The sequence below is a fragment of the Meleagris gallopavo genome, chromosome 14 (genome assembly GCF_000146605.3).
Source record: "Meleagris gallopavo isolate NT-WF06-2002-E0010 breed Aviagen turkey brand Nicholas breeding stock chromosome 14, Turkey_5.1, whole genome shotgun sequence".
Lineage (NCBI taxonomy): Eukaryota > Metazoa > Chordata > Aves > Galliformes > Phasianidae > Meleagris > Meleagris gallopavo.
In genome coordinates, this window is record NC_015024.2 from 13,416,947 (window position 1) to 13,444,939 (window position 27,993).

The 27,993-nt window shown below is 45.6% G+C and overlaps 1 protein-coding gene across 4 annotated transcripts in view; it reads right to left on the reverse strand.

The window, feature by feature from the left end:
* The window catches only part of ADAMTS9 (ADAM metallopeptidase with thrombospondin type 1 motif 9), a 65,053-nt gene that overhangs the window by 15,138 nt on the left and 21,922 nt on the right, over positions 1-27,993 (reverse strand). For all 4 annotated transcript variants that reach the window (XM_019620186.2, XM_010718675.3, XM_031555613.1 and 1 more), the window contains 19 exons: positions 27,229-27,374; positions 23,898-24,079; positions 23,672-23,808; positions 23,122-23,239; positions 22,751-22,846; positions 20,963-21,129; positions 20,724-20,853; positions 20,295-20,421; positions 18,901-19,111; positions 18,026-18,190; positions 17,114-17,278; positions 16,200-16,319; positions 15,463-15,567; positions 15,166-15,333; positions 14,694-14,978; positions 13,903-14,064; positions 13,144-13,320; positions 2,891-3,058; positions 15-176 (listed from right to left, as the gene is read on the reverse strand). In XM_019620186.2, coding sequence (XP_019475731.1) covers positions 15-176; positions 2,891-3,058; positions 13,144-13,320; positions 13,903-14,064; positions 14,694-14,978; positions 15,166-15,333; positions 15,463-15,567; positions 16,200-16,319; positions 17,114-17,278; positions 18,026-18,190; positions 18,901-19,111; positions 20,295-20,421; positions 20,724-20,853; positions 20,963-21,129; positions 22,751-22,846; positions 23,122-23,239; positions 23,672-23,808; positions 23,898-24,079; positions 27,229-27,374 — 2,991 coding nt within the window. The remainder of the gene's footprint in view (positions 1-14; positions 177-2,890; positions 3,059-13,143; positions 13,321-13,902; positions 14,065-14,693; positions 14,979-15,165; positions 15,334-15,462; positions 15,568-16,199; positions 16,320-17,113; positions 17,279-18,025; positions 18,191-18,900; positions 19,112-20,294; positions 20,422-20,723; positions 20,854-20,962; positions 21,130-22,750; positions 22,847-23,121; positions 23,240-23,671; positions 23,809-23,897; positions 24,080-27,228; positions 27,375-27,993) is intronic.

The window sequence follows — 27,993 nt, forward strand, 5'->3', positions numbered from 1 at the left end:
GGGGTCCCGCTTACCGCTTGCCATTCGCCCGCAGCCCAGCGGTGCGTGGGGCACTCGGGGAGCTGGCAGTCCCGCTGGGCAGCAGGTTGGCTCGCAGGGTCGCACGCTGCCGTCGGGGCACCGCCGTGGCACTGCACCGCGCGCCGCTGGACACCGCGACCACAGGACACCGAGCACTGCGGGAAGGGACAGAGGTGGGTGAGCGGCACGGGTTGCTGCGGGGGTCTGTGCTTTGCTGTGCCTCCAGCCAGGCTGGAATTCCGGCTCTGCTGAAGGCAGAGGGAGTTCTCGCTGCTGGTTTCAGCAGGGTCAGGTTTTGCCCCCGCTCGGGTTTATATTTGGGAAATACTCGGAGATAGCAGCGCTGTTCAATGGAACGGCATCCCAGAGCTGCGAGGCTCTGTGCGTTACTTTTGCGCTCCGGGCAAAAGAGAGAATCAGAGAATAGCTTGGCTGGGAAGGGACTTTTAGTATTATGTAGTTCCAGCAGTTCAATATACACAGCTCAAAATACATCATGATTGTCACTGCAGCAGGCTTTAAGGAAAAGCAAACTTGTGTTGTATAGAAGAAGGTGTACAGCAACCTAGACGTAAAGTTATATGCAATTCCTTCCAGCACACATTCCAACATGCACATGACTCAAGTCAGGATATACTGTAGAACTGTGAAAATTAGCGTCTTTGTAAATGAACTGCTTTTCTTATCCCTATTATACTGTGGGCACATTTCTGCTAGCTTCTAGGCACAGCAGGAACAGCCCAAATTTCTCTTTCTCAGACATCTTCAAGTTAATATCTGCACTACAATGCTTCTAACAGCTTGGTTTTTCTTTCAGACAGCATTTCCCACTGTTGTGACTGCACGCTGTAACCCGTTTGGCAGTACTTAATTTCCTTCTGATGTGAATGCTTTCTTGCTAGGTCTTAAGGGATATTATATAGACAGAAGAGAAATTATGTGTCTTTCTGAAAGCAAGCATGTAAAAATCAAAAGGCATTCATTTAAATCATGGCTTTTACCGAATGACTCTTTGCTGAATTAACAATTAATATGCGCATCCTTATTGACCATTAGGAACTTAGAAAATGAGCTCATAGCCCATTATTGCAAAGTAAGGGTGAAACTTTTCCTTATGGCTTTTCCTAGGTGGATAACTGATGCCCATAGAGTATCTTAAACAAGTTTCAACCCGAAATACTGGTCAGCAGCTTCTGACTGTCCTGAACATACAGCTGTGGGCTGCTTAACACTAGGAGCTGGTGGGTTGAAGCTATTCAGGCCGGGGGAGATTGAAGTATGATGCCCTAGGGGCTGCCAGCAGCCTCTTCATCCTTTCTATGCAGTCTGTGCACTTTCCTTCTCCTGACGTTTATCACCAAGCTGCTGAGCAGCAGCTCAGATGTGGAGAAGCTGTGCCTTGTGAAAACACAAGATATGACTGCAGCCTGTAGCTGGAAGGTGTAAATATCAGACTGAAAAGAAATGTTGGTGAAAAGTAAATGGCCATAATTGATAGCAATTACAAGATCCAAACACATTAAATCTGACATTTCACTGCAAACACAAACACACCTAGATCTTGGAGAAAAAGCTTTTTTTTTTTTTTCTTTCCTTCCCTTACGGTTGTTAGAGATAGTAGAAATGCTTTGCTGTAGGTCAGCAGATTTGTAACTACATAGAAAAGAACTGCCCAGCCTCTAAATGCAGAACACCCAGAAGAGCAGAGTGCTGCTGCCCGCTGCTCATGGCATCCCAATATTCCCTAATTGCCCAGCCACAGGAGATACTGCAGGCCATAAATCACCACCTCCTTACTTTCTCCCCTCGCATAAAATTAACTCCAATCACTGGAGGACTGTTGGAATTTTAGAGCACTTATTTACTTTTATCAATTATTATGAGTAGATTTTAAAGCAATCAACAGAGCATTGCGTTATTATGCTTACAATTATTAGCTGTAAGAAGAACTGCTTTCAGCAGCACTCACTTAAATGAGGTGCAAATGGGATATGACAAGCGCATTTAATGGCCTTTTATTTTCCATCCTAACGCTGCCATGTGTGCCCAGGTGTGTTAATGGTTTATCTGGTAGGCAACTTGCATGCAGTGAGAATTGGTGTTTTGCAAGACAGACCGTGAGAGAACGATGCTTTTACAAGGTAACAGTTCATTTAGTCTGGGCCTTTCAATAATTCTGCTGATTAGCCCACTAATGAGGTAGATAGGAGAACTGAAGTTCAGAGCTAAAAATGCCATGCGGTTGGACTCAAGTTGAAAACAAAAACATTCTTTTCAGGAGAACAAGGGTTCAAGGTATGCTCTCAGCAAACAAGATGCTTAAGAGCTCCATGTGTTTTCCCACATCAGCAGCCTCTGCTCTATGCAACCAGTGTGTGACATTTTAATGAAGCAAAGTTAAACGATGGTGATATTAAGAAACAGAAGGTAGCGAAAAGCGTTTTTAATGAGCAGCTCTGACTGTTCATCAGGCTTTCGCAGGAGGCTGATAGTAAAATTAATTTCAGATTTCTCAAAACTGAAGCAGATTTTGCCTGTGATCTGACAAATTTAAATAACAACAGTATTAAAAACACGAATAAATAATAGTTTTTCATAATATTACACACTAACAGCTTTCCTAGCAGAAGCTTAACATATACAAGGAATTTGCTCTCGGTTAGACACCAAAGGCAAGCTGCTGTGTACAAATCAGTGCTGCTCTGCTGCTGCTCACGGAGCTAACATAGTTTTACACCACCTGAGGAGCTGGCCCAAGCCTTAACCCTTGCAAAGAGGACAGAAGTGATGGGAAAACCATGTTGGTTTCTAGCCGGTTTGATAGAAGAGGAATATCAAAGGGTGCAAAAGGGTATACAACATGTCTCACCTGTCCCCAATCTCCTGATTTCCACTTCGGACATCTGCCCCCTCTGCATTTCTTTTGCACATTGGGCTTAACAAGGTGCTTGCAATAATCTTCTTCTACATGCCTCCCTTCCTTTGTCAAACAGTACACAGTGCGGTGCCTTTGGCCCCTTCCGCAGGAGACAGAACACTGTAAATATAAAGTAACAACAAATCAGCTCTGGTGCAGGGCGACCTATGTGGTTCAGCAAGGGCCATGGCTATGTTTTATTTCAGCTGGACCAAGAAGAACATGAAAGGGACCGTTTCCATTTACCTTGGTACAACGGGAGGTCAAAAATTGCTATATAAGGGGGGTAAAGTGTGGTATGCACCTTGATAGAGGGAAGTAACTGCACAGAAGACTGGGCAGAGGGGCAAAACACAGTTTTTCCATGTCCTCAGTAGTAAAGCTCCTGTTTGTTTTACTTTACACCAGCATAGTCTGATTTTTTTATTTTTATTTTTTATTTTTTTTCAATAAAACAAAGGCAGAAAACCAGGACACACTCATCCTTAAGATTTATGCATTTTGAAAGCAACCCAGAAGAAGGCAGAGCTGGAGGAATGAAAGCAAAAAGCAAAGCAGCAGGTATGTTAGCTGCAAGCTTTGTAGTGAGGCAACGCATTTCAACCTCCCTCTGCAGGTTCACTGAACTTTTTCAAATGTGACCGCTTCTGGCATGCAAACCCCAAGCAACTTCACTTTGATTTCAGATTAGTCTCCTCCAAAAGATTTAGGAATCAAAGGGGTCTGGAATCACGACAAGAATTTAATATGACAGTTTCTTGTAGAACAAGCCTCTTACTCAGCATGATGCAGCCAGAAACTCAGTTTCAATTTCTTCATTACATGTTATGCAACTCATTACATGCTGTATCACAGGCAGCCTGAGCGCAAACACACGGATCCAACCATCTTTCAATATAAAACATTCTGCTTTCTTGTCAAAGAGGAGCAACCATGCAGAGATCAGCTTTCTTGCTTCTTTTTGGAGCCGCTCCATCACTGTATTTGCTAAGAAATAAATTACAGCCCAAATTCTTCCCAGTCTACGAATACTTTTGAAACTTAACACACCACAGATCACATGTGTAGCGGTTCTGGAAGATCCATTAGATCAGAAATTGGCACTTGTATTGACAACTGTGATCATTTTCAATTACAGCACTGCTTCCAAATCATTCAGCCCCTATTGGGTTTAGAGGTATATGGAAAAACAAGAGAGCAGAAAACTTCCTCTGAAATGAAAAAGTTCAGGCAGACATGGCAAGAAAGGGGTATAACTCATAAGATCAGCTGCTGTTGCTTAAAAGCTTGCATAAGCAATGCTCTGAAAAAGGCTGTTTTCCTGTTGTAAGGCCACTAGCAGGTAGCCAAGGTAGCCAACATCCCCCAAGTTCAATGGGAATTAAGGGCCATTCAAGAGGTCAACACAGATCTGGCCACATCACACTGACTCGTGTGATGTGCTGGTATAGATGGCATAGGGTCACCCAGACCTGCTCTGCTTTTGAAGGTGAGGAGACAGCTGTTGAGGTCCCTTTTCCTGCTGGAAACACTGATTGCTGCTCTCCACCTGCACAAACAACAGGTTCATGAAGCATCCCCAAACACCGGCGTGCCCCTAACAGCAGGAAGCTGGGAGCTGCTCTTCGCTGGACCAACACCCAATCTTACATTGGAAAACAGAGAATATGCAGTCCCTTGTTCCCAAATGAGACTTCCACAAGTTACTGAGATTCATAAACTTCACTTTTTCCTCTTCAATATCAATGGGAAAAAAGATTGAGTTAATGTTATTTTAATTTTGTAAGTTCATTTGTTCATTCTTTCAACATCTCTCCGCAGGCAACGAACATCAGCAGCACAAAGGAAACATCAACTCCTACCAAACCCACTTATCAACTTCTATCATGTCTACCATGAAGCTGGTTGACAAACACTGGGTCTTGCAAATATGGTACCATTTCCAAAATCGCTCTCCCTCTTCTACAAATCACTTGAATTTGGTAAGGAGCCAGACTGTGACATTTATCTTGGCATCCCATGCCAAGATGTGGCAGGTCTACATGCACTTTTTGGCGCACCTAGAGATGGAGGTATAATTAGGCTAATTTTGTTAAAACTGAAACATAATTACTGAGATGCTGGAATTAATCATTTTGATGTCTGCCTTTAATATATATTACAGTGAGGCAGCTGTGTGTTTGGTTTCATGCACATGTGAGTTATGATCTCATTTGCACTGACAGAAAAGAGAGGTTGGATAACCTGATGTAAGCAAGTATTAGAGACTGAAAATTCCTTTGCAAAGAGCCTGCTTCGTAACTGCCTTCTAATTCTTCTCAGGTACTTCCAACTTTTACTTGGCACGTAGTTTTTAAGCATATGTGAGCCATATGCACAGAACAACTCAATAGCACACTTATCTCAGTGCCACATGACCGAAGGCAGAGGTACATCTCCCTGCTGCAGGCATCCCTTAGCCCTGACCCCAAGAAACTTTGCATTTCATTAGCAGGGTTCTTTCATCGCTGGAAATGCTGCCACTCGCTCACAACATCCATCAATAACAATGCTGCAGTGAGGTAAGCTTTGACCTTGCTTTCATTAAAGGTTTGAAAAGCACAGAAAACACAAAAAACACTTCTTTAGCAGACTCCTTCCTTTCTTCCTTCCTTTCTTTCCTTTCCCCCCACTCAGTAGAAAATACTTCAAAGTTCCAGGGGATGGATGGGGGTCTCTCTGTGAACTAGTAGCTTCATCCCAGCCTCTGTGAAGTCAACAGAAAGACTTGCACTGGTAGAATTGTCTCCGGATGCAGCCCTGAAGGTGCAACCAAGGTATTGTATTGCCTTTTCCACTGACCAGCTCCCTAGAATTGAAGATCACATGCACTTGGACATGCCCATCATCAACCTGTCCCTGCCAAAGTGTTTGGAAACGTGACTGCTGAAAAGCTGTTTCCAGCCTGTGGCAGAGGCATGGCAACAAACGTCAGCATCCCTGGTTGGACAACCATGCTGGTGATGGGAAAACAACAGATGGTGTTGTTTCTTAAAACAAACAACAGCAAACAAAAACCCCAACCAGCCAACCAAAAAACCCAGAAAAATTGTGGTACGTAAATTAATAGAGAAGCAATATTTCAAAAAATAAGCCATATTCCTTATGCTATAGGCACTGTAAACCTTCCTCATTTTCATCTCCTAAAACCACTGCAGTCACACCTGGTGCTTCACAGAGAAAATGAGAACGAAAGGACCTTCCTAACAGCATTAGGATCAAAGTGCTTGAATACAGATTTAAGGGAATTATGTTTATTGCACGATTAGTTTTTGAATATGCCAAGAGCCGTGGATTGGCTTGCTGCTGATTTTTCCAAATAAATATACCACCTAGCTTAAATAAACGCAACAAAAAGAATTTAAATGAAAACAAGAAAATATTTCCTTATCAACTGATTCTAGAAAGATCAGGATGTGATGCTCAACATCAGTGAAAGGAAACAAGCAGTACAGAGCTGCCAAAAATGATGGAGCAGCTCTGCTTTCGTTACCTTTGAGCACTGGACACACTGCTAAACAGGGGGCAGAAAAGTCAACTGATGGCAAGATTCTGGGTAAGTTCTCCACCAAAAAGGAGGAAGTTTCAGAAAATGCTGTCAGACCACTTTCCCTCACATCGGCGATTTGGGAGGTATTTGAGGTAATGAATGCAAGATGTGTTGATCGCCCAACGAATTCCCCCAGATAGGTATGCTCAGATAGCTTGGGAAGGGCAGCGGAGGGGGCTGGGAAGAATTAGCCTAAAAATGTCTTTATCAGATTGTGCCAGGAGCAACTTTTCAGAGGAAATTAAAATCAATCCCTGTAGGTTTAGATTTCCACACGTTAAGGATTATACGGAAAGTAAGTGCTCCTAAGTAAGCCCTCCTTCATCCTTTCCAACAATCTGAGTTGAATCGTGTGCTGGATGAAATAAAATAGAAAAACAACAGTCCTACAACAGTCCTACACACTCACATCCCCTTTGCATTAGAAGCTGTGCTTCTGGGTATCAGCAAACCCTCCTCTGCCAGGAGAGTCCCCATGGGCACTCCCATAGGGACATCAGCATCCCCTTAGTGCACATCAGCCCATTCTGCAACTTACACTACAAACTTTGATGCAGCCCTATGACATCTGTACATCTGAATTCCCCTCAGCACAAAGGGCACTGGAACACATACCACCACGACAAGCCTAAACAGCACCTTATCCCTTCTTCCACCCATCCACACTGCTGTTACATCCCTTACAAAGACTTCACCAGGTGCAGCAATCAGCAGGGCCACAAACACACAGATCCTGCCCTAAAAGTTCCAAGCTACGTAACCTGAACAGCAAACAAAAAGCTAGCAAATAGTGATGGCAGGACCCTCCAATGAGGGATGCGATAGATCTTTTTTCCCCCTCAAATGAGGAGGAAATGTGCCAGATACCCAAGGAAGCTGGTATAGTTGGATGTGGAAAGGGCTGATTGGAGTCTATTTTCCATGCTGTGGCACTTTTAAGAAGGTAGCAATTGAAGCAGCACGCAGCCAAGGCTGACGCCTCGGTTCTTTAGTTGTGTGATAATGTCACTTACAAGTCTCATTCAAGAAGAGGATTTCTCCGTGTTGGATGGATGGAAGCACAAAATAGAAAGTTCACACTGGGCACATGCAGGAGCAAGGGGCTGCTTCTTGCTCTCCAGCTTTTAAAGGAAAACCTCTGCTTGATGCACCAGTGATCAAATGCTGTGTCAGACTGCATACAGTCCCTGGGCATCAGACAGACTTTCATGCATGCTCACCTTCTCTGTGAGCTAGGAAAAATTAAAACATAAACAGAACGTCAAGTGCTTTTGGAGCAAGATTAACTACACTGTTTTTCCTTAACGACTGTATTAATGAGACACCATGAAAGTCAGACATACATAAAACACCACTGTGCTTCGCATCCCTCATCATTTCACATTCTTGTTTCTAGATGCTACAATCCCATGGATCCCAGCAATAGCAATTACTGCATTTGGGGTTATACAGCAGGAACCTGGAACATGGGAAAAAATCCATGCAGACCTCCCAAGGCACAGCACAGGGACCTGCTGAATCTCACAGCTCATTTCTGAATGCACTGCTTATTTCTCCCATGTCTGTGAGTGTGGTCTGCAGACTTGGGGCCAACTGTAACACGCAGAGCAAAGCCACTCCTGTTGGAGCAGCAGTACTTCAGCCTTTTGTGCAAGCTCAGGCCAGCTGTGCAGGGCCTGGAAAATAACCTTCTTGGTGAGAAAATGTATAAGAAGGGAAGTATTAAAGGGAGTCATCAGGGAGGCACACAAAACACTGTCTTCCCCTCCGTCGGGTCTCATGGCCTCTGTGCTTGTGGCTCCCATGGAGCATCCCAAAGGAAGCCACTGGCAGAGAGGAGGAAAGCAGATGTCTGACAGTAGGTTAGGGACAGAAGCATGGACTCTGCAACAGCAGAGTTAAGAAGCAGGAAAACGACCGTGCAAGGAACTGATCCAGCAAAGCACACAGTCAGTGCTTTACTTCAGTGCTTGTATTCCTGCATCAGCACAGCAGAACAGACAGCAGGAGTGTGTCTTTGGGGTTTTCCTTAGTAAGGGAGAGCAGTAAAAAAAGACAACTGGTGAGAAGTGGGACCCATGCACAAGGTCCCACTTAAAACCATCCCAGGTGGTTTTAAGGTGGATGAAGCTGACCACTGGTGTGCTCTGGCTACATAACACATAGCACAGAAAGGCTGGGGAAAGTCTGGTTTGCCTTTTTTTTTTTTTTTTTTTTTTAAGTACAAAAGCAAAGAGGTCTGCACTGTCAAAGGCTTTTTTTTTTTCCTGACTGGGGAACAAAAGCAGACAACTTTTTGCCTTTTATCAGCACACCAGAATGGCAGTCCCTGGAGTCGGTAGGTCTGCCTGATCCTAAAGAGGAGACAGACAGGAACCCAAGGGAGACAGCAGCTTTGGTGGGCCAGTCTGAGTGAACAGTAAACAGCTCCGAGACAGATGGCTGAGGATATCCATAGGCTAAAGTTCTCTTTTTGGTCTGTATCAGCTTTATCAAAGCATCTCTTTCTGCATGTTTTTCCAAAGATGTGCAAGTCACACAATGCATCCCTCTGCCTGGCTTACGGGTGCTGGGACCTTACGTCCAGCCTTCATTACTGCTTCAACATCAGTCCTTCCCCCACCCAGGCTGACTTGCTATTTATTTTCTGACAACCTCTGACATACAGACTGGCTGCTGCAGCCCAGAGCCGCAACCAGCATCATCTGAGTGAAAGACAGGAAAAGCAGCATGAATCTCTAAGTGACTGGAGTGTCCACATGCCTATCACTTCATTTTCAAGGATGGCTTTGTTACTGAAAAAACATGTGTAAGGAATCATACGGCAGCTCAGTAATGCTGCTGTCACAGCAAATTCATTTTCTGCAGAAGAGAAGAGGAGAACAGCAGAGTTAAACACACTTGCAGCCAAATCTGCCCCTGGTTATCACTTATGCTTTAGCAAGAGTTGACACATTGCCTTCTAAGAATGCTATCAGAACAATGACATGGGGAATATTGCTGCAGAACAGCCCATTTCCAGCAAGCTTCATGGGGAAGGCATTTTGTAAACAACAGGTTGAACTTTGCAACAACCACCATTTTTAGGATTAAATTTCCTAGGTACCAGCTTCCTGGCAGGGCTCCTTTGGTCCCAGAGAGATGCTGCCACTCCCCATGTCTCCATGCACAGCCACAGAACCACCAGTGCCACCAGCTCCCAGCTAATGGCACCGTGCTGCAAACCCAAACAGAATTCACATCAACGGCAATGGCGTTTGGATGCCGTCAAGTTAACATCCTAATTATTTAATGATAGGTTTCCAATTACAGAATCATAGAATTGTAGGAGTTGGATGGGACCTCTAGAGATCATCGAATCCAACTCCAATTCTTCACTGTTAGATCAAAAGACCTTCAAAAAAACCAAAAAAATTAATACAAAAACCCAACCAGCCTTTCTGCCTGCTTGATAAAACGCTGGGAAGCACACAGCACAGCTTTCTAGGCACCATGAGCTACACAAAAGCTCAAATTTTTGATACCAAAGAGCGATAAGCACTTGCCAGAGCAGATTACATTTGAAATGATAATACTCTTTAGGAAAAAAGCCACCTACCCATCGTCCACGTGTTACCATCCCACAGCAGTGGTGTCCCAACAACCCACCCGCCCCTACCAGGGCACGGTGCTGTCAGATAGAACTGTATTCCCTAATCTGTGTCTGTTTCCTAGTTTGGGAAGACCGAGGAGGCCACAATAAGGGAATCTGTCATTACTCTCAAATGGTAACAGGGCACGGTGCATATTAGGGTTAACTCTACACCACTGACATTTTACAGCAGCTACTTCAAGGAGCAAATCTGCCCTGAGAGAAGTGGGATGAGGTTTGGGTTTGAAGTGATGGATCACACCTCATGAGCATCGCCCTCATTCTGGAGAACATGGCAAGATTTCTTCGCATTATTCAAGTGCATGGACAGACATCTGTGTTCACATTGCAAGGCGTTCAGAGGAGAAAAAAGACTCTGTCTCCTGGTGACAGTCTCTGCATGTTTTCTGAAATACTATTTTAATAAAAAAAAGAAGTCAGGTCTATCACATGGCTTACAGTTCTGCAGTGTTTGAGTACATGTTCTTAAATCAGCAAGGAAATAGAAGCATCACCTCCTCTCAGCCCTCTTTGAACATACATTAGAACGACACGGCATCTCACCAGTCTCCTGTTTTAAGATTATCATTTCCATACAGAACCTGTTTATTCATTTAACTATCTCTGTAAAACCTGGATTTAACTAGCCAGATAAAATCACTTCTTTTCTGCATAAGACTGCAGCGGAATATTGCCTTAAGGGCCAAGGGTTGGACCCTTCAGAATCAACTGACTTTAATTTGCACATATTTAACCATGCTAACTCCATTCCAACCTGTGTGAAGCTAAGCCAATCAGATGCTCGCAAGAAATTAGTTTAACCAAACTTCACAGTTTGTACATTTTTAACTGTGTTTGTTTAATTATTAAGAATGACAATTTCTGTTGGAGAACAAGCAAGTAAACCATTTCAGAAAAATTAGTAAAGGTTACCAAAACTAGTAATACGGTCTTAATTTAGCAAAAGACTCAAGAAATCATTATACAAATTCATTTATGATTACATTCTACTTGTCTTTAATTTTCACTGTTCAACATTAACATTAAACATTGTAACTGTATGCAATATTTATATAAAATTAAATAACAATATTGGAAAAATAAATACACTTTTACATAAATACATAAATCCATACTGCTGAAAAGTTTCAGCTAATACTATACTCTTGTTTCAAAAGTGACCAAAAAAATATGGTAGTGACACTCCATCCAAAGAGATGAAGTATTACAGCTACAGAATGATGCTTGCAACCGATGACAGAGCTAAGGCAAATCGGGTGATCCCACACTAACCAAAAAGATTTGGACGTTACTACCTACAGTAGTAGCACGAGGTAGACACACATGTGGAGCATTCTGCAGGAGGGACACGACGTCCTGTTGACCCCATAGAGACAGCGCAGTCTTTAAGCAGTCTGCCAAGGGCCTTGAATGGAGGCATTCAAGTTCCATGCAGGCATGAGATAACTATTAGTAGAGTTAAAGGAATTTCTTTCCAGGTAAGAAATCCAACAACACCAAAATTAAAAAAAAAGGAACATAAAGGACTGCACTCTGCATTTTCAACACCAAGGAGCAGATGCAGCCCTCCAGCTTGCTGCCAAACAGTGGGAAGGCTGAATGCTGAGTGGCACCAAACACAACACAACTCTGTCCACACCTGTGGATCTCGCCAATGTCCCAGCACAGGTGATTGAGATAAAGGCTAACAGCAGTCCTCAGCTGGGAGTGCTGCAGGAAAGCCGCTGCATGGCTGCTAGTTCTGCTGAGCTCACCGCCCTCATCGTAGCACCAGCTATCAGGGTACGAGGGATACATTAGCACCTCGAATGGGACGTGTCATGTCACTGTCCCTTGTACTGGTGAAGCACCGTAGAAACACTAGTCCAGCAGTTTTATGGCTATTGCATAACGCACTGAGGTATGACACAAATATTGAGAAATGTTACTGAAGGCATCTGTGTTACTAAGAGCATCCACAGAAACTAGCAAGGTTACATGCTAGCAAGACAGCTTTCCAAACCATGACAATTAAGGAAGTCCAATACATTACAAACAGGCCTCTTTTTTTCCTTATAAAGTGCTTTTGAGTCAAATTCTCTTTTCCTTTTTTTTTTTTTTTCTTTTTCCTTTTTTTTTTAAAAAAGAAAATCTTTGAAAAGCTGTTACAACAACACTAAAGGTCAACATCTGTTTGAAGGCCTCTCCAAAAACAGGCAGGTCCGTGGTTTCCAGCGTGCCAGAAGCACCCTGACCAGCACAGGGGCAGACAGAAGAGCAAAGAACACTCAGAATACATCCCAGCTCCCAGCTCTGGGCACTCAGCCCTCACAAGCCACTGCAAAAGCATCTCTGTAGCAGATCCTGGCCAACTCCAGAAGCAAAGAGATGCAGACAGCTTACAGCTGCCTTTGCACAGCACATCACACTCATGTATTGTATGGGCGTAGAGCTGCAGCATGGGTGTGAACACACGCAGATTTCTATATCGAAGTGCACGGGGTGGCACACGCACCCACACACACTTGCTGAGCTTGGAATGTGATGAAATTTAGTACAGATTTCCCCATCAGTTTGTTTTTGGCACAGAACACGCGACTTGTAAACCAGTAGGTGCACAGTGCAGTGTTACCATTAAACGTCAGTCCAATTTAACTTCAATGCAAAGGTACTGCTTAAATGCCAGGTTCAAATCCACGTGCAAAGAACTCAGTCAGAACCAAGACTTGTAATGCACGGCACTCGCATGGTGTAACAGAATGGACAAAGTTGGCTACCGAGCAGAAAGTGCCTTTCAACTGAAGGACTCCAGTTCCTCTAATGCAAGCCCTTACCAAATCGGTGTTATTCCGAATATATCATCAATAATCCTCTTAAGTGCAGTTTTAAGACACGAAGCATTAGCACCTTGGTTTGAAGCACATTAAATCTGTTGTTACGGGACATCCACGCAACGGTTCACAAAGAGAAAGCTTACGGCCGTACCGAGCTCCAGGGACCAGCGCTCCAGGCAGCATCTCTAGGACAGTCCTGCACATTGCACTGCTCCCTGTCCGGTGGCTTATCGAGGATTTCACAGCTCAGATCCGTGAACCTTTCTCCATTGGGGCGCTGGCACACCACGAGCCGCGTTCTTGTCCCGGCCCCGCATGGCTTCGTGCACTGCAAGTCAGCACAGGGGACAGGAATCAGCACCAGGCTCCTACAGCACTCCAACTCTGGGGCTGCTCCTGCTCCCACCCCTCCCTCTCATCACATCCCTGCAGTGATGTATGATGATGCTTCTCTCTCCCAGAGCCATTTGTGCTGCTCTGTGATGACATTGCCAGGCCCAGTGGGGTGTCAGAGGTTACGTCTCTAATTGCTTCTCTCGGATGAATTTGCAGAAGGGAGTGAGTAGTGGTTTAATTACAAAGAAAGCTTTCAGTTAAACTAGACTTATCTTAAAAAAAAAAATAAGAAACCTCAGTTTCTTTAGATTTTGCTTTTGTCTGGAAACAGATTGACAAATGAAATCGAAAACAACACCAAACAGTTGCTGGGGCTCGCCCATTTATCAGAGGCTGCCATTCACACACTGATATTTCTCATTTCTAACCGTTACTTCCCCCCCTCTTCTCCCATTTTTCAGCCACCCACTAACAGAAACCTTCCCTTTATAATTTTATGTATAAAGAACCTATCACCTTATTGAGAAACATTCTTCGGAACCATTCTGATGGAACAGACAAATGGTGTGCTCACCTCTCCCCAGTTGCCATAAGCCCACTGAGGACAGGGGCCGGACTCGCATGATCTCTGCTCCATAGGTTTGGTTTTCTCATCGCAGTTATTTGCAGTGTATCCATTTTCATCCTGGCACACCACGACGCGCCGCTGGAACCCCCCTGCACACGTGCTGGAGCACTGCAAGACACAATTGCCCACAGCCTCTTTGAGCCTAGGAGTAATTGTGCATTCCCAGCTCTTTCCCAGAATGCTGCACCGTGGGAATGCATGGTGAGAAATTTAATACAGCTAACAGGCTTTATTAACTTCAAACTTCTGCTCTTGCTAATAGCAGTGCAATGACTTAGGTGCTGACTAGGCAAAGAAAATAAACACGAGCCTAGTTTTGAGCAGGTGAGTAATCCCCGCTACCTTTAGCACAGTGTTTCACACCACATTTGTGCTTAATTCCTTTTAGGGACTTGCATGATAAGTGTTTCAAACCGGCTGGGGGGGACGAGGAGCTGGCATCAAGGCTCTACTCTGCTCTGGCACCAGCTCTGTGCAGCTTGGCTGCCTCCTGGGGCATTTACAGAAGCAGAAGCTGGCCTTTGGCATGTGGAAAACAATGCTATCTGCAGGGAAATGCACGGTGCAAAGGGATGAGAGGCAATGCCCACACCCTACTGCAGCACCTGGGGAAGTGAGGAGAGAGAAGAAAGCAGGAACAAGGGTCTCTTTCTTTCCTGTAGTAATATTTAAAAAGAAAAAGCTTGAATTAGCCTAGGAAAAAAACAATCAGAAATAAGAAAAATCAGTGCACTCACAGCCCCCCAGGGACCAATTCTCCACTGATTGCCTCCTGGTATATGTGCACGGTTTCGGTTAGGACTGCCTCCAGGGTGCAGCTTGAGGCGATGGTCCGGATAGAGGAAGGGGTGGATGGGCCTGCCATAATCGTGGCTGTTTGGATGACAAGGAGACATGGAGCAGTCCTGCTCGGTGGCAGGGAGGTCATCTGGGTCGCACTCGCTCCTGTCCACCAGCTGGTCACTGTAATCGATGCAGATCACTTGTCGTGTTGCCTTACCTTGACCACAAGTCACCGAGCACTGCGTTACAGTGAGAAAAGGAGACACGGTCACATTTCCAGCTTCATTCACCAGGCCAACAACTATCGCTAACAAAACACTGCTCAAAACCATCATCTTCCCACTTATAAAGGCACCAGATTAACACAATAAGTCTCCAGCAGTGATGCCTACAAGGCTTTCCTGCAGGATGCACTGTGATGCTTACAGAGCTCCACTCCAAGGCCTTCCACTGCCCGCAGGGTGTCACGGTGCACATTTCTGTGGCCGAGGGCTTTGGAAGGTGGAAACAAGCAGACTCATCGGCCACTGAGCCCTGTTCATCCCGACAGCTGACGTATCGCATCCGTGTCCCCTTCCCACATGTTGCAGAGCACTAGAGAAGAGCAACAAGCACTGCGCTAGAAAACTTTCCTATTATATACTAGAACAAAAAGCTGGACAAATGCAAACATCACACTGTCTACTGTAAAATAATCCTGAAAGTATTACGACATGCGCTTACCGGTGTCCAGGATCCAAATCTCCACTGCGTCCTGTGAACGCCTGATACAGATCTCTTGGCTTCGGGACTATTTGGATGGGGAGGACATGCTGCAATTTCACAGTCCTGCATGTGAGATCCATGAGGGAAAAGAGGGAAATAAAGCAAGTGATGAAAGATTTGCAGATGTTTCAATTAAACCACCTCCTCTTCAATGCAAACATTAACAGTACGCAATGTCTCAAGAATGTGACCTGCATGCTTATGTGCTGGCAGGCTTTCTTCTTGCATGCTCTTGCTGCATCAGCAAGATTTGGTATCAGTTCCCTCCTATGGGCAGAACTCCAATGGACTTTGACTTATTGGGAACACTAAAACTGGGGTTCTCATAGCCAATGTTTCTGCACTGAAACAGAGTGTGACAGAACTAACAGCCATACAACAAGAGCTGCCCCAGCCCAGCAGGGATGATCACCCACACCCTTTCCTCACTGCCAGAGAGTGATGTCCCATATGGGCCAATGAGCAGCTAAACTACAGCTCAGCAATACTATACACAGGGTCAACCACTGTCATTCTCTCAGGCCAGGACAGGGCAATGATTTACACCCCTGAGTGAATACCTGACCTGTTGGTCCCCAAAAGAGGTGAGGAAAGCATTGATCCCTTAGCAGCAAGGACAGTAAGCTAAGAGGAAAGGTCTCACACTGTTACCAGTGACAGGGGAGAATGGTGGAGAGGGGAACAGCAGGATTCACCTGGGTGTCTGTTGGCTTGGTTGCAGCATTGCATTCATTATCGTCCACCACTGACATGTAGGTGCCCACGACACACTTCACTGCTCTCATCTGGTAGCCTTGGCCACAGGTCACTGTGCACTGAGAGAGGGCAGACGGAAGAAAGAAGTGCTGGGTCTGAGCGTTCGCTTCAGTTAAAGAGAATTAATCAGCCCAGCCTACGTCCAGGCATGAAGCACAAGCAACATTATAAAACCCAGCTTTCCTTCTGCTTTCTCTCCACTTCACACATTTCCAGCTTTAAATTAGGTCAAAGTTTTAATTCACTGAGCCCCATCAGAGCCTCACATGCTTCACTTACTGTCCTTAGGAATGAAGGTGTGAGCATTTCAATGATTTACACACAGTAAATCACAGCCTGGGAGAAGCTACACCACATTCTCCTTTAAAATCAGTTGCTCAGCACCATAGTAGCAGAAGCACTAAGGGATATTTTTGCCCATGGGCAATTAGTCTGGCTGGAACGACTCGCCTGGCCTTGCTGCTGATTCTTATTTTTAAGAACTAACAGCTTTGTGGAAAATAAGATGCCAGAACTCTGCGGGAGAAATGAGCAACTCTCATTTTAACAGAGAAAAACACAACCACCATCCCCCCTCCCACCCTGAGATGGAAAACATTGAAAGCAACAATTGCTGCTGAGTGGCAGCAGCTTTTTTTTTTTTTCCCCCTCAGTGAAAATTAGGCCACATATTTGTGTGCCTAAATATGGATTTAGGAGCGTAACCTTGGCAATCGTTTTTTGACAATCACGCCCGATTTAGTATGCCACATTAAATTTAGCACAAAGGGCAGGTGTTGTTCCTGCTGCCCATAGGCTGCACCCAAGCCAACCAATTCACAAACACATCACTGGGATGAACTGGCTTCCATACCTGGCCCCAGGGCCCCACTTGCCACGCTGCACACTCCTGCTGCTGGCACGTCTGCACCGACTCCGGCTTCGTTTCGGGGTCACAAAACCTGTCGTTCAGCCGATCTTCCCCAAATTGGCACCAGGTCTGGCGATGCTTGTGCCCCTTCCCACAGGTGACCAGGCACTGCCAGGAGGAAAGCACAGAATCATCGAGTTGGAAGGGATCCTTAAAGGTTTCTAGTTCAACTCTGCTGCAATGAACCAGGATAGCTACAGTCTGATCAGGTTGATCAGCACCTGGTCTAGCTTAACCTGGAATGTATCCAGAGATGGGGCTTCCAACGCCTCTCTGAGCAAAGCACAAGCTTTTTGCAGCTCCTGCCCCAGATCTTGAGAACAGACCCAAGATCTCAGCTTAAATGCTGCTAGTGAGGCAACTAGGCCAACACACCTGGTATAATGCAGCATTGTGGCTATTTTCATTATTATTATTAGCCCACGTTGAGGTGCCAGAGGCCTGTGCTCCAAGTGCGACTGATAAAGGGCTGCAATCACCCCATACAGCATTCTTATCTGCTGCCATGGGCAGCAGACATATTCTGCAGAGAACGATCAGTTAACAGCCCTTGTTTCCATTTATTTTCTTCCATTATTTTCTAAAACAATGTGATTCCCAAAAACAAGCTGTTTGGACACAAAAGTGACAAGCAGATTTTGGAGACTATTTCCTCCATCCCAGTTGCTGTTGGGGTCAGCCTGTTAAGATGAGGTTCTGTTGCATTAAGAAGGGCACCAGTTTGAGTGGAAGAGGTAATGGTAATAAACAAGGTGAGGGCTGAGCATGGAAAAACTGGAGAGGACTGGGGGATCAGAAAGAACACAGCGCCATAGGAACAGCAGCAGGAGAGGGGATATCCCTGCCAGCCCCTACCTCAGACCAGTCTCCAGTTTTCCACTGGGGGCACAGGAACTCACTGCAGCGCTGCACTGTCAGCTTCTCCTGCTGGCTGCACTTGCTGTCATCCAGCACGTCATTATATGTGCTCACACACATGGCCCGCCGCCGCCGCGTGCCCCCACCGCAGCTCTTGGAGCACTGCAAAGAGCAGACACTAAGCATGCGTGTTCTGTGAGCCCATATATCTCCTTCCTCCTTACAGGAGGAGAGACTGCAGGAAACCTCTAGCAGAACAATTTGTACTCTAAGTAACAGGCTATTACTTTATATATTCCTTTAAAAATCCAATCTCGCTAAGCTTAATAAAAATCTCGCAGCAACGGGTTTCACAATTCCATCTCAGGTTATAACCCCATTATTACTTTTACAACTGTTGCCTTTCAGTCCCCCCAAATGGCTGACGCTTGTTCTCATTTTATGAGAGATTAATTCCCCCCAAGCAGCCTGCCCTCCCTTCTGTGCCCTTCCCGGAAAGCCCCAGGCTCATCATTCTCAGTGCCACATCTGCACTCAAGGATATTCTTGGCCACTGAATGGCCAATCTGCTGAAAAGCATAAAGGAAACAAACTTCAGAAGTCCTCCGCTGATGGCACCGTGTCCTCTCGCCTCCCAGCAGCACGATGGCTTTGATGGGAGAGGACAGCCTGCAGCGCTGAGCACAACAGACAGACATCAGGATGCTTCAAAGCATAAATTCACCACAGTGGAAAACAGGAAGCACTGGGCTCATTTGCATCGCGGTGTCCTCCAGAAAGAGCAGGGAAGGCTGAGTTGCTGCATCTAACTTTCACACGCTGTTTGCAAACCAAAGAGCCCCCAGACAGGACGCGACAGCAGCACCTCTCACCTCTGTCCAGGCAGAGTACCTCCAGCCTCCCACGTTACAGTCTCCCGTACACTTCTCCCTTGTGCTTGGCTTGGCTTGGCTGCTGCAGAAGCGGTCATCAACCTTCTCTGTCTTCCCCTCCAACCTGTTGTACTTGGAGCAGTAGATCTCCAGCATGCGGTATCCCAGCCCGCACTGGGCTGTGCACTCGCTCCTCCTCGCCACGTGCCACCTGAGATCAAACGTTGGTGACACAACCCACGAGAATGTCAGAGGAGCTGCAGGGCTCTGGGACATGGCAGATAACGTGCTTGGGGGAGTCTGACATTAAAATGGGAATTTTAACCTTGAATGGGAAGTTTTGATCCTTCCCGATGGTTTCCAAGCAATTTGTACTGAGTGGTCAGCTCTGGCTTTGCTTTTGAGAGGGAAGGAGCAGCATCCAGCTCCTCCTGATAGGAAGGAAAGGTGATGTCGCCCTAGGGGACTGCTCAGGCTTCACAGCCAAGCACAGAATGGAGCTCTGGGGGCTTTCTGCCCCATGGTCCAGAGCAGGAGAGCCACCTGAGCAGCAAGAACCTGAGCGCTCCTACGCTCAGAGAGCAAACTGCAGCAAGTTTGGAGAAGAATAAGATTAAGAGGATTTGGAGTCAATAGTTTCTGAGTTACAGAAGCCCCTGTGTCCCTGACTGCTTTTCAAAACTTGGGCATTTCCCCTTCTCAGGTTTCTAACTTGTCGCAATGGCAACAGCTGTTACCTCGACAACCCGTCCCACAGCAGCCCTGCAGTGGCTGTTTACACCCCAGATTTAACAAACCAAGAGAAACCCTTCCAAAAACCCAGCAATCCAAACTGCTTCGCCAGCAGCTGATTATTGCCACCATATTTTAAGCTCTTGAAATAACAACAGATTGCTGCTTAAAGGAAAATGGGTTGTGATCACTTAAGGCACGCTCCATCAATTCCAGCTCTCCACTAGCAGTCTGGGGACAGCCCCAAGCCCACTCTACACTTCAGTCCATTCCTCACTTTAAGCAAATGATAAATCCAACCCTTAGTGACTCTTTGTTTTAAGCACGTGTTTTTTTTTTCCCCTCTTTGCTCAGCACCATCATACAAACAGCCTGCATTTCTATCCAGGCAGATTGAAACGTCAAGCACTTGTTGTTATAGTTAGCGCTAATTGAATCCAAAATAGCAAACCTGAAAATGCAGAAATGTGCCTCCCAAAACACAGCTGGTTGACATCAACAACTCTTGGGTGACAGAGAGACAACGGTTAATCCCTCTTTTTGTTTGTTTTGTTGTTTTTTTTTAAACCTAATACAGGCTGCTGAGAAAAGGGATGAGGGCCAGGGGTGAAAGAGGAGTAAACAATAAATGCTATGTATATACATGAGCGGTCAGAGCGCACCTTAGCTCACACTCTGTGCCACAAGGCTCTGTTATTGGGTCGGGCTGAGGAATCCGATCACACCTTTGGTCTGACACCGTGAGTTGGTCTGACTCCCTCGTACACACAGGCTTCCTTTTTCGTTCTCCTACACAGGAGGTAAAAAGACAGAGTTTGAGACATACAGGACAGCCATCAAATTAGTTGTTTCTCCTCTTCCCTTAGTAGTAGTATTTAAGAGATGAGCTACAAAGGTCCCCTGCTTTGCAGCTGAAAAGCACCACTGCAGTGCTACTCCTTAAAAGTAGGGCATCACAGGTTATCTATCTACTGCTGCAGGCAGGGAAACAAGCTCATAATGTAAAAATCTCCAAGAAAGCACATGGAAAAGGATTTGCAAACATTGCTGAGATCCCAGGTGAACCCTGTAATGGTTTCCTGAGTACCTACCTTGGCAGAGCTTACTGCAGGGCTGCCAGGGGCCATAGGCATTCCAATAAAACTGCTGAGGTTTGTCTTCAATGGGGATATTAAAAGTGTAACGAACGTCAGGATTGTACAAATTGCCCACTGATAAAACCTGGGAGAAAAGAATGATAAAGCAGAGTAAACTAACAGATTTTACTGCTGGTTGTTTGCAGCCCAGTAATGCTTGGCAGGCTTTTCCACACACACAACATATACTTCACCTGAAGTGTTATTTCTTGCTCAATCCGATCTGTAGAATTAATCCTTTCAATAGTATTATCCGATCCGCTGTATTCGATCACAGCATTCCCAACTTTGATTTCCCTTTTAAACATACTGACGACAAAGTCTCCATTTAATATAAAGTCTCCTTGACTGTTAGATAAGGCTGCATAGGTGCAAAAAACAAGAACTAAAGACGCAGAATTAACTCAGGTGTACATAATTATGTGGGTCATGCGCTCTCAGTGCTCCCCTTCATTGGGTTGGGAGAAAAAGTCGACTGGCACTCTCAGGCAGAAAGGGTGGAAAGAGAGCAGCAGAGATTTTACAGATGTGGTGCCTATCCCTTTTTCCTTTGAAAACCTCATTAAAGTGAAGGCTGAATCCTGAAGTTGTTCCTAAACAGCTTCCCCATAACCTAGGGGCAAGCTGCTGCAGGCAGTGTGATACAAAGCCATTCTGCCCAAGTATTTGCGTTAGTTGTGCAGATACGATGACTTGCACGTTGTTTCCAGGTGTGTTCTTAAGATAAATCACTCTGCCCTAATTGCCCAAACTTTGTTTTTTGGTGGATAATTGCAGGGAGTTTGGTCAGCACCTCCTTCACCCTCCTCCCCGTTTACTTTTTTATTATTCCAATTTTAAGGTATGTGAAAGCACTGAAGGCTTAAAGCCTAAATGCTTTATAAAAGGAACAGTTTCCTGAAAACAGCAGTCTGCTGCACAACTTCACACTAATGCGATTATGTAGCTAATTTCCTAAGTTAGTTTCCCCACCATTTCACCCATCACAGCTACATTACTACAAAGCCTCTGTACGGAAAAAATCCAAACTTAACACCAAAACACCAAAGGGAAGGTTTTTACACCAAACAAGGACAGATAAAGAAGCAAAACACTGGCAAACAGTTATAGATGGGCAAAAGCTCAAAAAGCAGACTCTGTGCTCAACCAAATTCCATACTGTGGAGGCTTTAATATCATTTTGCAGTAGTAAAACTTATTAAAGGATTCCTTCCTGTTTACTGTATCTTCCTACAACAGTAGGTACGTGCCTTGGACTTGATGACAACATCAAATTCCTCCTAAATTGTTAAGGAGCTGCAAGGTTCACAGTACCGAGTGCCCAAGATTTCACACTCAGTGAGCTGCAAAATAAGTGGACAAATGCACACTTCCCATTTGCTTCTCTTCAGGCCTAATGTGAAGAGATGCTTTCCCAGCAATATTAAAGCAATATTAAAGAAGATCTGAATTCACTGCTTCCCAAGAAGATTAAACGGCCCTCCAAGAAGAGCTGAGAAGTTCTTTAGGGCTCATTCTGGAGTGAACCACTTTGAATTGGCAACATGGGAGCATGGGAGGCCAGGCTGGATGGGGCTTTGGTAATCCATGGTCTCCTCTATTTGTATCCCAAGTGACACAAAGAAGCAAGTTTCCTCACCTCCCACTGAGCTATGAACCTCCAGCCCAGGCCTTTCCTAACACATGTATTTACACTGAGTGCAGATCTCAGTATGGTCTCACACTGAATAATACCCAGACATGACCCTGTGAGGGCAGGCTTCCCATCATGTGAGCCTCCCAAACGTTGCTTCAAGGATGGCACAAACAAAGAGAAGGAGCAAAATGAAGGTGACCATGCCTGGCAGATATACAGGATATATTTTCAGTAAGAAAACACCTCTCCTTTGGTGTATTTTTCACCTCCCTTAACAGCGGGCAACCAGACCTATCCACACAACCAGAAAACAGCATCTAGGACTGAAACGTACACTGCAACTCACCCAGGTAGTTGTCATCCTCTGGTTTCCCTGAGTAACTGTGCTGACGCACATCAATATTTGTTGCGCCAGCTGGAATGCGGACCACAACGTTATAGCCTGGAACAGATTTAACGCAAAGTCAAGGCTATTACACAGATGTTACATTTGCTTTTTACGGGGGGAAGGGAGATGAGCAAAATTACCTCACATTACACAATCCAATACTCTTCATTTAGGGATAGCATAAATAGTTATAACCTGATATATGCTATAGCTAGAAGGATTTCACATTTTATATCAGTGTTTTTGTAGATTAAGTGTGGTAAAGGCTTTTATAGATCCTTTATAGACCTGCATTTTTCACGATAAAGTTTTTAGCAACGGACTCTTACCATAATGCACCGTGTTAAATGTGCCCGCAACAGTTTTGCATGAAGAATTATCCCCACCACAAACACCACATTTATCTCTTCTTGCTTTTGAATTCAGCACATGATCGCATCCAGCTTGCTTTAAGAGAAAAATTGAAAAACAAGATGGAGCAAACGCAGACTAGAACAGCATTTACAAATCTCCAAATTAAGCCCCACAAAAGCTTTGTGTGGAAGAGGCTGCCATGAGACAAATCACTTCCCTTCCCCACATTTTTGTGCTGACTTGCAGGATGGCCATCCCACACCAGTGGCGAACAAAAAGCAAGACTCTGTCCCTGGAGGTTTTCAAGAAAAGGGTAGATGTAGCACTGAGAAACATGGTTAGTGGGCATGGGGGGGGTGAGTCGATGGTTGGACCGGATGATCGTAGTGGTCTCCATTCTTTCTATGACTGCTACCTTCACCAGGCAGTGCTTGAGCTGAAGCAAACTTCTTGAGTTGGTTATTTTCCATGGAGAAACACACAAAATGGAAACCATTCTTGTAAAAGAGAAGGGAAAATCATTACCCTGCACAGGCCCTGCACGCAGATGTCATTGGTATCAGGGCCACAGGGAGTCCCATCAATGACACGGTCCCGCAGCTGGTAGTAGGCGGTGTTCCCCGCCACGCGGCAGAACAGCTTGCAACGATCCTTCATCAGGACTGGGAAGGGAGAAAGACCAGGAGCACGTTACCCAAATGCCACTGCCCAGCAGGCACCCAGAAGGCGGCACCGTGCCCCTGGCACTTACTTCCACTGTACTTGGGCACCCAGCGCACATTTGTGGGCAGCCCATTGATGTTGAAGTGCTTCCCATCGAAGTCGGCGCACTGCTCATCCCGGAAATCCTTCTTCAGCTTCGAGCACGGTTCAGTGTTGCAGGATTTAAATTTCATTCGACGTCCCACGCAGTATTTCCCACCGTTTTTAGGTCTGCGGGAACAAAGAAAGAAGCTGTGGAAGGTGATGCTCAAAAGGGATGAACAAAGAGAGTATTTGCTCTCCAGTGAATACAGCTGTAGTGGGAGAAGACAGAAGAACATCTTCCTTGCCAGAGAGAACTTAGCTTCACGCTTAGGGACGTGGGTTAGTGGGCATGGCAGGGACGGGTTGATGGTTGGACTGGATTATCTTAATGACCTTCTCCAATTCAAATGATTCTCTTCCCATAATGTGGGTCCACCCCCCCATAACACCCTACTGGTCCCCATACATTTGATGTTACTTAGCTGAACAGAGACAGAAATCCTCACATCCTGCTAACTAACAAGCTACTACAACTGATATCAACTTTTCAGCATCCTTAAGTGCAGGCACATTAACCACCCATCAGGCTCAGCAGTGTCTTTTCTCTCACAAAGAACAGTTCCTCTACTTGCGACTCAAGTAGCAGAATTTCTGTCCACAAAGGGACATCCTGACCATCTCAGGATACAGCACATGGGGAAATGTGCTAGCAGCAGCACACACCAGACCTCGGGGAGACAGAAACATGCATATGGGAAGTTAACAGGATTCGTCATTTTTTGCTTTGAAAGCGTTTATACTGCAGTAGGAAGCTGCAGTCTGACAAAGCCTTTACATTATGCAATCTCTTCAGCGTTGAGAGCTGGAGCACCGCATTTCAAAACAGCCCCAAACCACTCTGACAATTTTTGGGTGTTTGTAAACCAGTGTTGCTTTTCACAGAGGCTGAGTAAACAAAGAGTTGCCCCTCAGAAATAAATCAGCCTCACAGAACATTGATCTTCAGTGTCGTGAAGAAATAATACTAGATTCTTCAGCATTGTGTGGTATTTCTATGAATAATCAACAATATACCACAGAGATGGAAAGGAGCAATGCACACATAGGAACCTCCTTGTTCTGGCCTCAGTTTGGCTCATCTCAGAATCATCTATTTTATCAGCTAATGAATTCTAGCACTGCTCCCCATACAAACACCCGTTTTCAAGCTAGACATCTCCTTAACAGCACCTTAGGGAGCCCTGGGGCCTGAACACACTCATGTTCCAGCACAGCTCCCAGCACAGGTGGATCCCTTGGAAGGACCAACATGTAGACATGATCTGACTCATGTCCACAGACAGCACTCATCCATGCAGAGAAGCATCCCCACATGCAGGGCTCCTGGCACTAATATCTCAAGATAAACTCCCTTTCCCCTGTAATACTGCAGCTATGCCTTGCTCTACATGCCATGCTGCAGCCAGCAGCTCCTCCAGGGCCATCCAGCCCTGAGTTCCCAGGGGCAGCCCTGGTGGGACAGGTCTGTTCTGGTGAGTGAACAGATTCCTTAAGCCCATACCCAAACAGTCTGCTTCCTTTTCGGGGCTCAGAGTTTCCTACAGGACTGCAAAGTGCCCTTCAACATAGGTGCCAGAGGAGGGTAGAGAAAAGGCTGAGTCAAGAACTGCAGCCTTTTCTTCTGTATCTTGGCATGGGGGGCTCGTTTTAGACTGCCACATCCAGCATAATATTTTATTGGCATGCAAGATATAACCCCAGGTCCTGGAGCAGCCAGAATATATATACCTTTGAATATAAAAGATCTGAAAACCATTTCAGATCTTATTCCAGGCTGTTTTTGCTGCCTTCAACAGAGCAGGAAAAAGAAAGATGAGACCTGCTCTGTATACTTCCGAAGTTCTTTGAAAAACAAGAGAGGCAGTGAGAGCACCCAGCAGCACCTCTCCATGTTTTATTCCTTCTTCGTTCACTTGCATCACCCCAGCAGGCCCACGTTAAGGGAAGGACGTGGTGGGAGAGCATGTATGGTACCAGACTATAGGGACAATACAACAGGTTTGGCACAAAGCTGTGTGCACGGCACTGTGGCTGACGGAGCTATAAGACAAATGGAATTTTAAAATCCCCCTGTTAGCCTTTAGGATAAAGGCGATTTTCTAGCAGAAAAGCTATCCGTCCAAATGGAAGCTGCCCTGGAAACCATGAATATGTCCCACTGATGACATGTAATGTTTGGCTGCACAACTTTTTCTGTACATGAAAAGTACTTATTTTGTGTCTCCATGGCTAACAGAAGACTGTATGGCATGTGCTGACTCAGCACGGCATGATAAACACTCCTTCACGCTTGTGCATTTCTTAGCATCACTTAAATTAAGGGGCTGGAGTCCAGCTCCCTTGGCCTCACCCCTTCTCTTCCTTTTTGGTGCTTGAGCTAAGCCAGCCGTCTTGTCACTCTGCCTCTGCAGGCATGAGCTCTCCTTTCTCCCACCAGCCCTTCCCATGGCCAGCCCCAAAGGCTTGCAGCAGATTTCACAGAGGGATGCAAAAGCTGTTGCATCACTAATAGCAATTCCCTTGGCAATAAGCTGCCTGACACCAAAGGTGAGACACAGTGAACCAGGTTGGCCTTTTTAAGCTCCTTCCTTAGCCAGACCCATCTGTTCTCCATCACCCCACTGTGTGCCCCTTACAAGAGCCTGGGAAGTGCTGTGCCCACGCCTTCTTGTTCTCGGGGCCAAAAGGATGCAGCGAAACAGCAAACTCACACAGCTACAGTTTGTGCAAACGCTCTGCTTTCATACCAGTTGCTCAACCAATTATTAATATTTCAGGCCACACATTCTTTTCCTTGAAGCCCATGGCCAAATTCCCTGCCGTTCCACATGGGTCAAGATTTAGCAATTCAGGCTGATGACAAACATTTTTGAGCATCATTTTCTAATGGGGCATAGATTTCTACAGAGATTTTGCTAGTCTGCTCCAGCTGAAACATACCAGGATAAAGGATCAGCTGCAAATGTAGTCAAAAGCTGCAAAACCAGCCAGAGCAGGAATAGGATAGTAGAAAGGTCTAGAAAGGGTCTGGCCTGTAGGAACAGCTGCAAAAGCAGTCGGAGCAGGGCTAAAATGGTGAAAAATGGATACAAACCACAGCCCATCTTGACCCTAGACTCCTCTGATCGTTAGGAGAAGAAAAACACCATCAGGATTAAGTGGGAAAACAGGAGGTAATAAACTAATGCAGACGTGACAGCTCTTTCCTTTCCCCCTCTCCCATTCTGGTGCACTTTATCCATGACTCAGCCTCACCCCCACATCTAGGCACTTACTCAGGCCGGTTGCACTCCCGGATGGCCGTCTTGATGCCGCCACCACAGGTTCTTGAGCACGTCCCAAAAGGGCTCCAGGTGCCCCAGGCTCCATCCACCACCGGCGCCTCGCGCTCCTTGGGCACACACATCCCATAACGGCAGTGCTGCGGGCAGAGATGGGGAAGTTTTGCATGGCTTTGCCATTATGAGTCATAGAATCAAAGGATAGTTTGGGTTGGAAGGGACTTTTAAGATCACCTAGTTCCAACCTCCCTGCTATAGGCAGGGATGCCTTCCTCTAGACTGGGTTGCTCACAGTTCCATCCAGCCTGGCTTTGAATGCTTCCAGGGAGGGGAATGCCAGCAATCAGCCCAAGACTCGAAATGCAAGAACTATTTTGCAGTGAAAAAGCAAACCTGGACTTATTTTTATTATCATTTTGATTAAAAAAAATGACAGAGAAGCAAAGGCAATATGCAGAGTCTACGGCAGTGATTTATGGGAGGATGACCGACAGTAACAACATCTACCAAATATTCCCTGCTTGCTGGGGCCGAACAGCACGGCAGTGCTCACAGCACTTTGGAAAAGCTGCTTATCCAATTTCCTGGAGAGCAGCAGGAACCACAAAGTGTCAGGAGAGGAGACAGACAAAAGGGAAATAACAGAGAAAACACAAGCCTCCTCACAGCTGTGCAGAGCCCAGGACAGAGGAGGGAAAGGAAGCTTCCCAATCCAAAGGGCAAATTAAGAAAGAAAAATGAGTTCCTCAATCCAAAGTT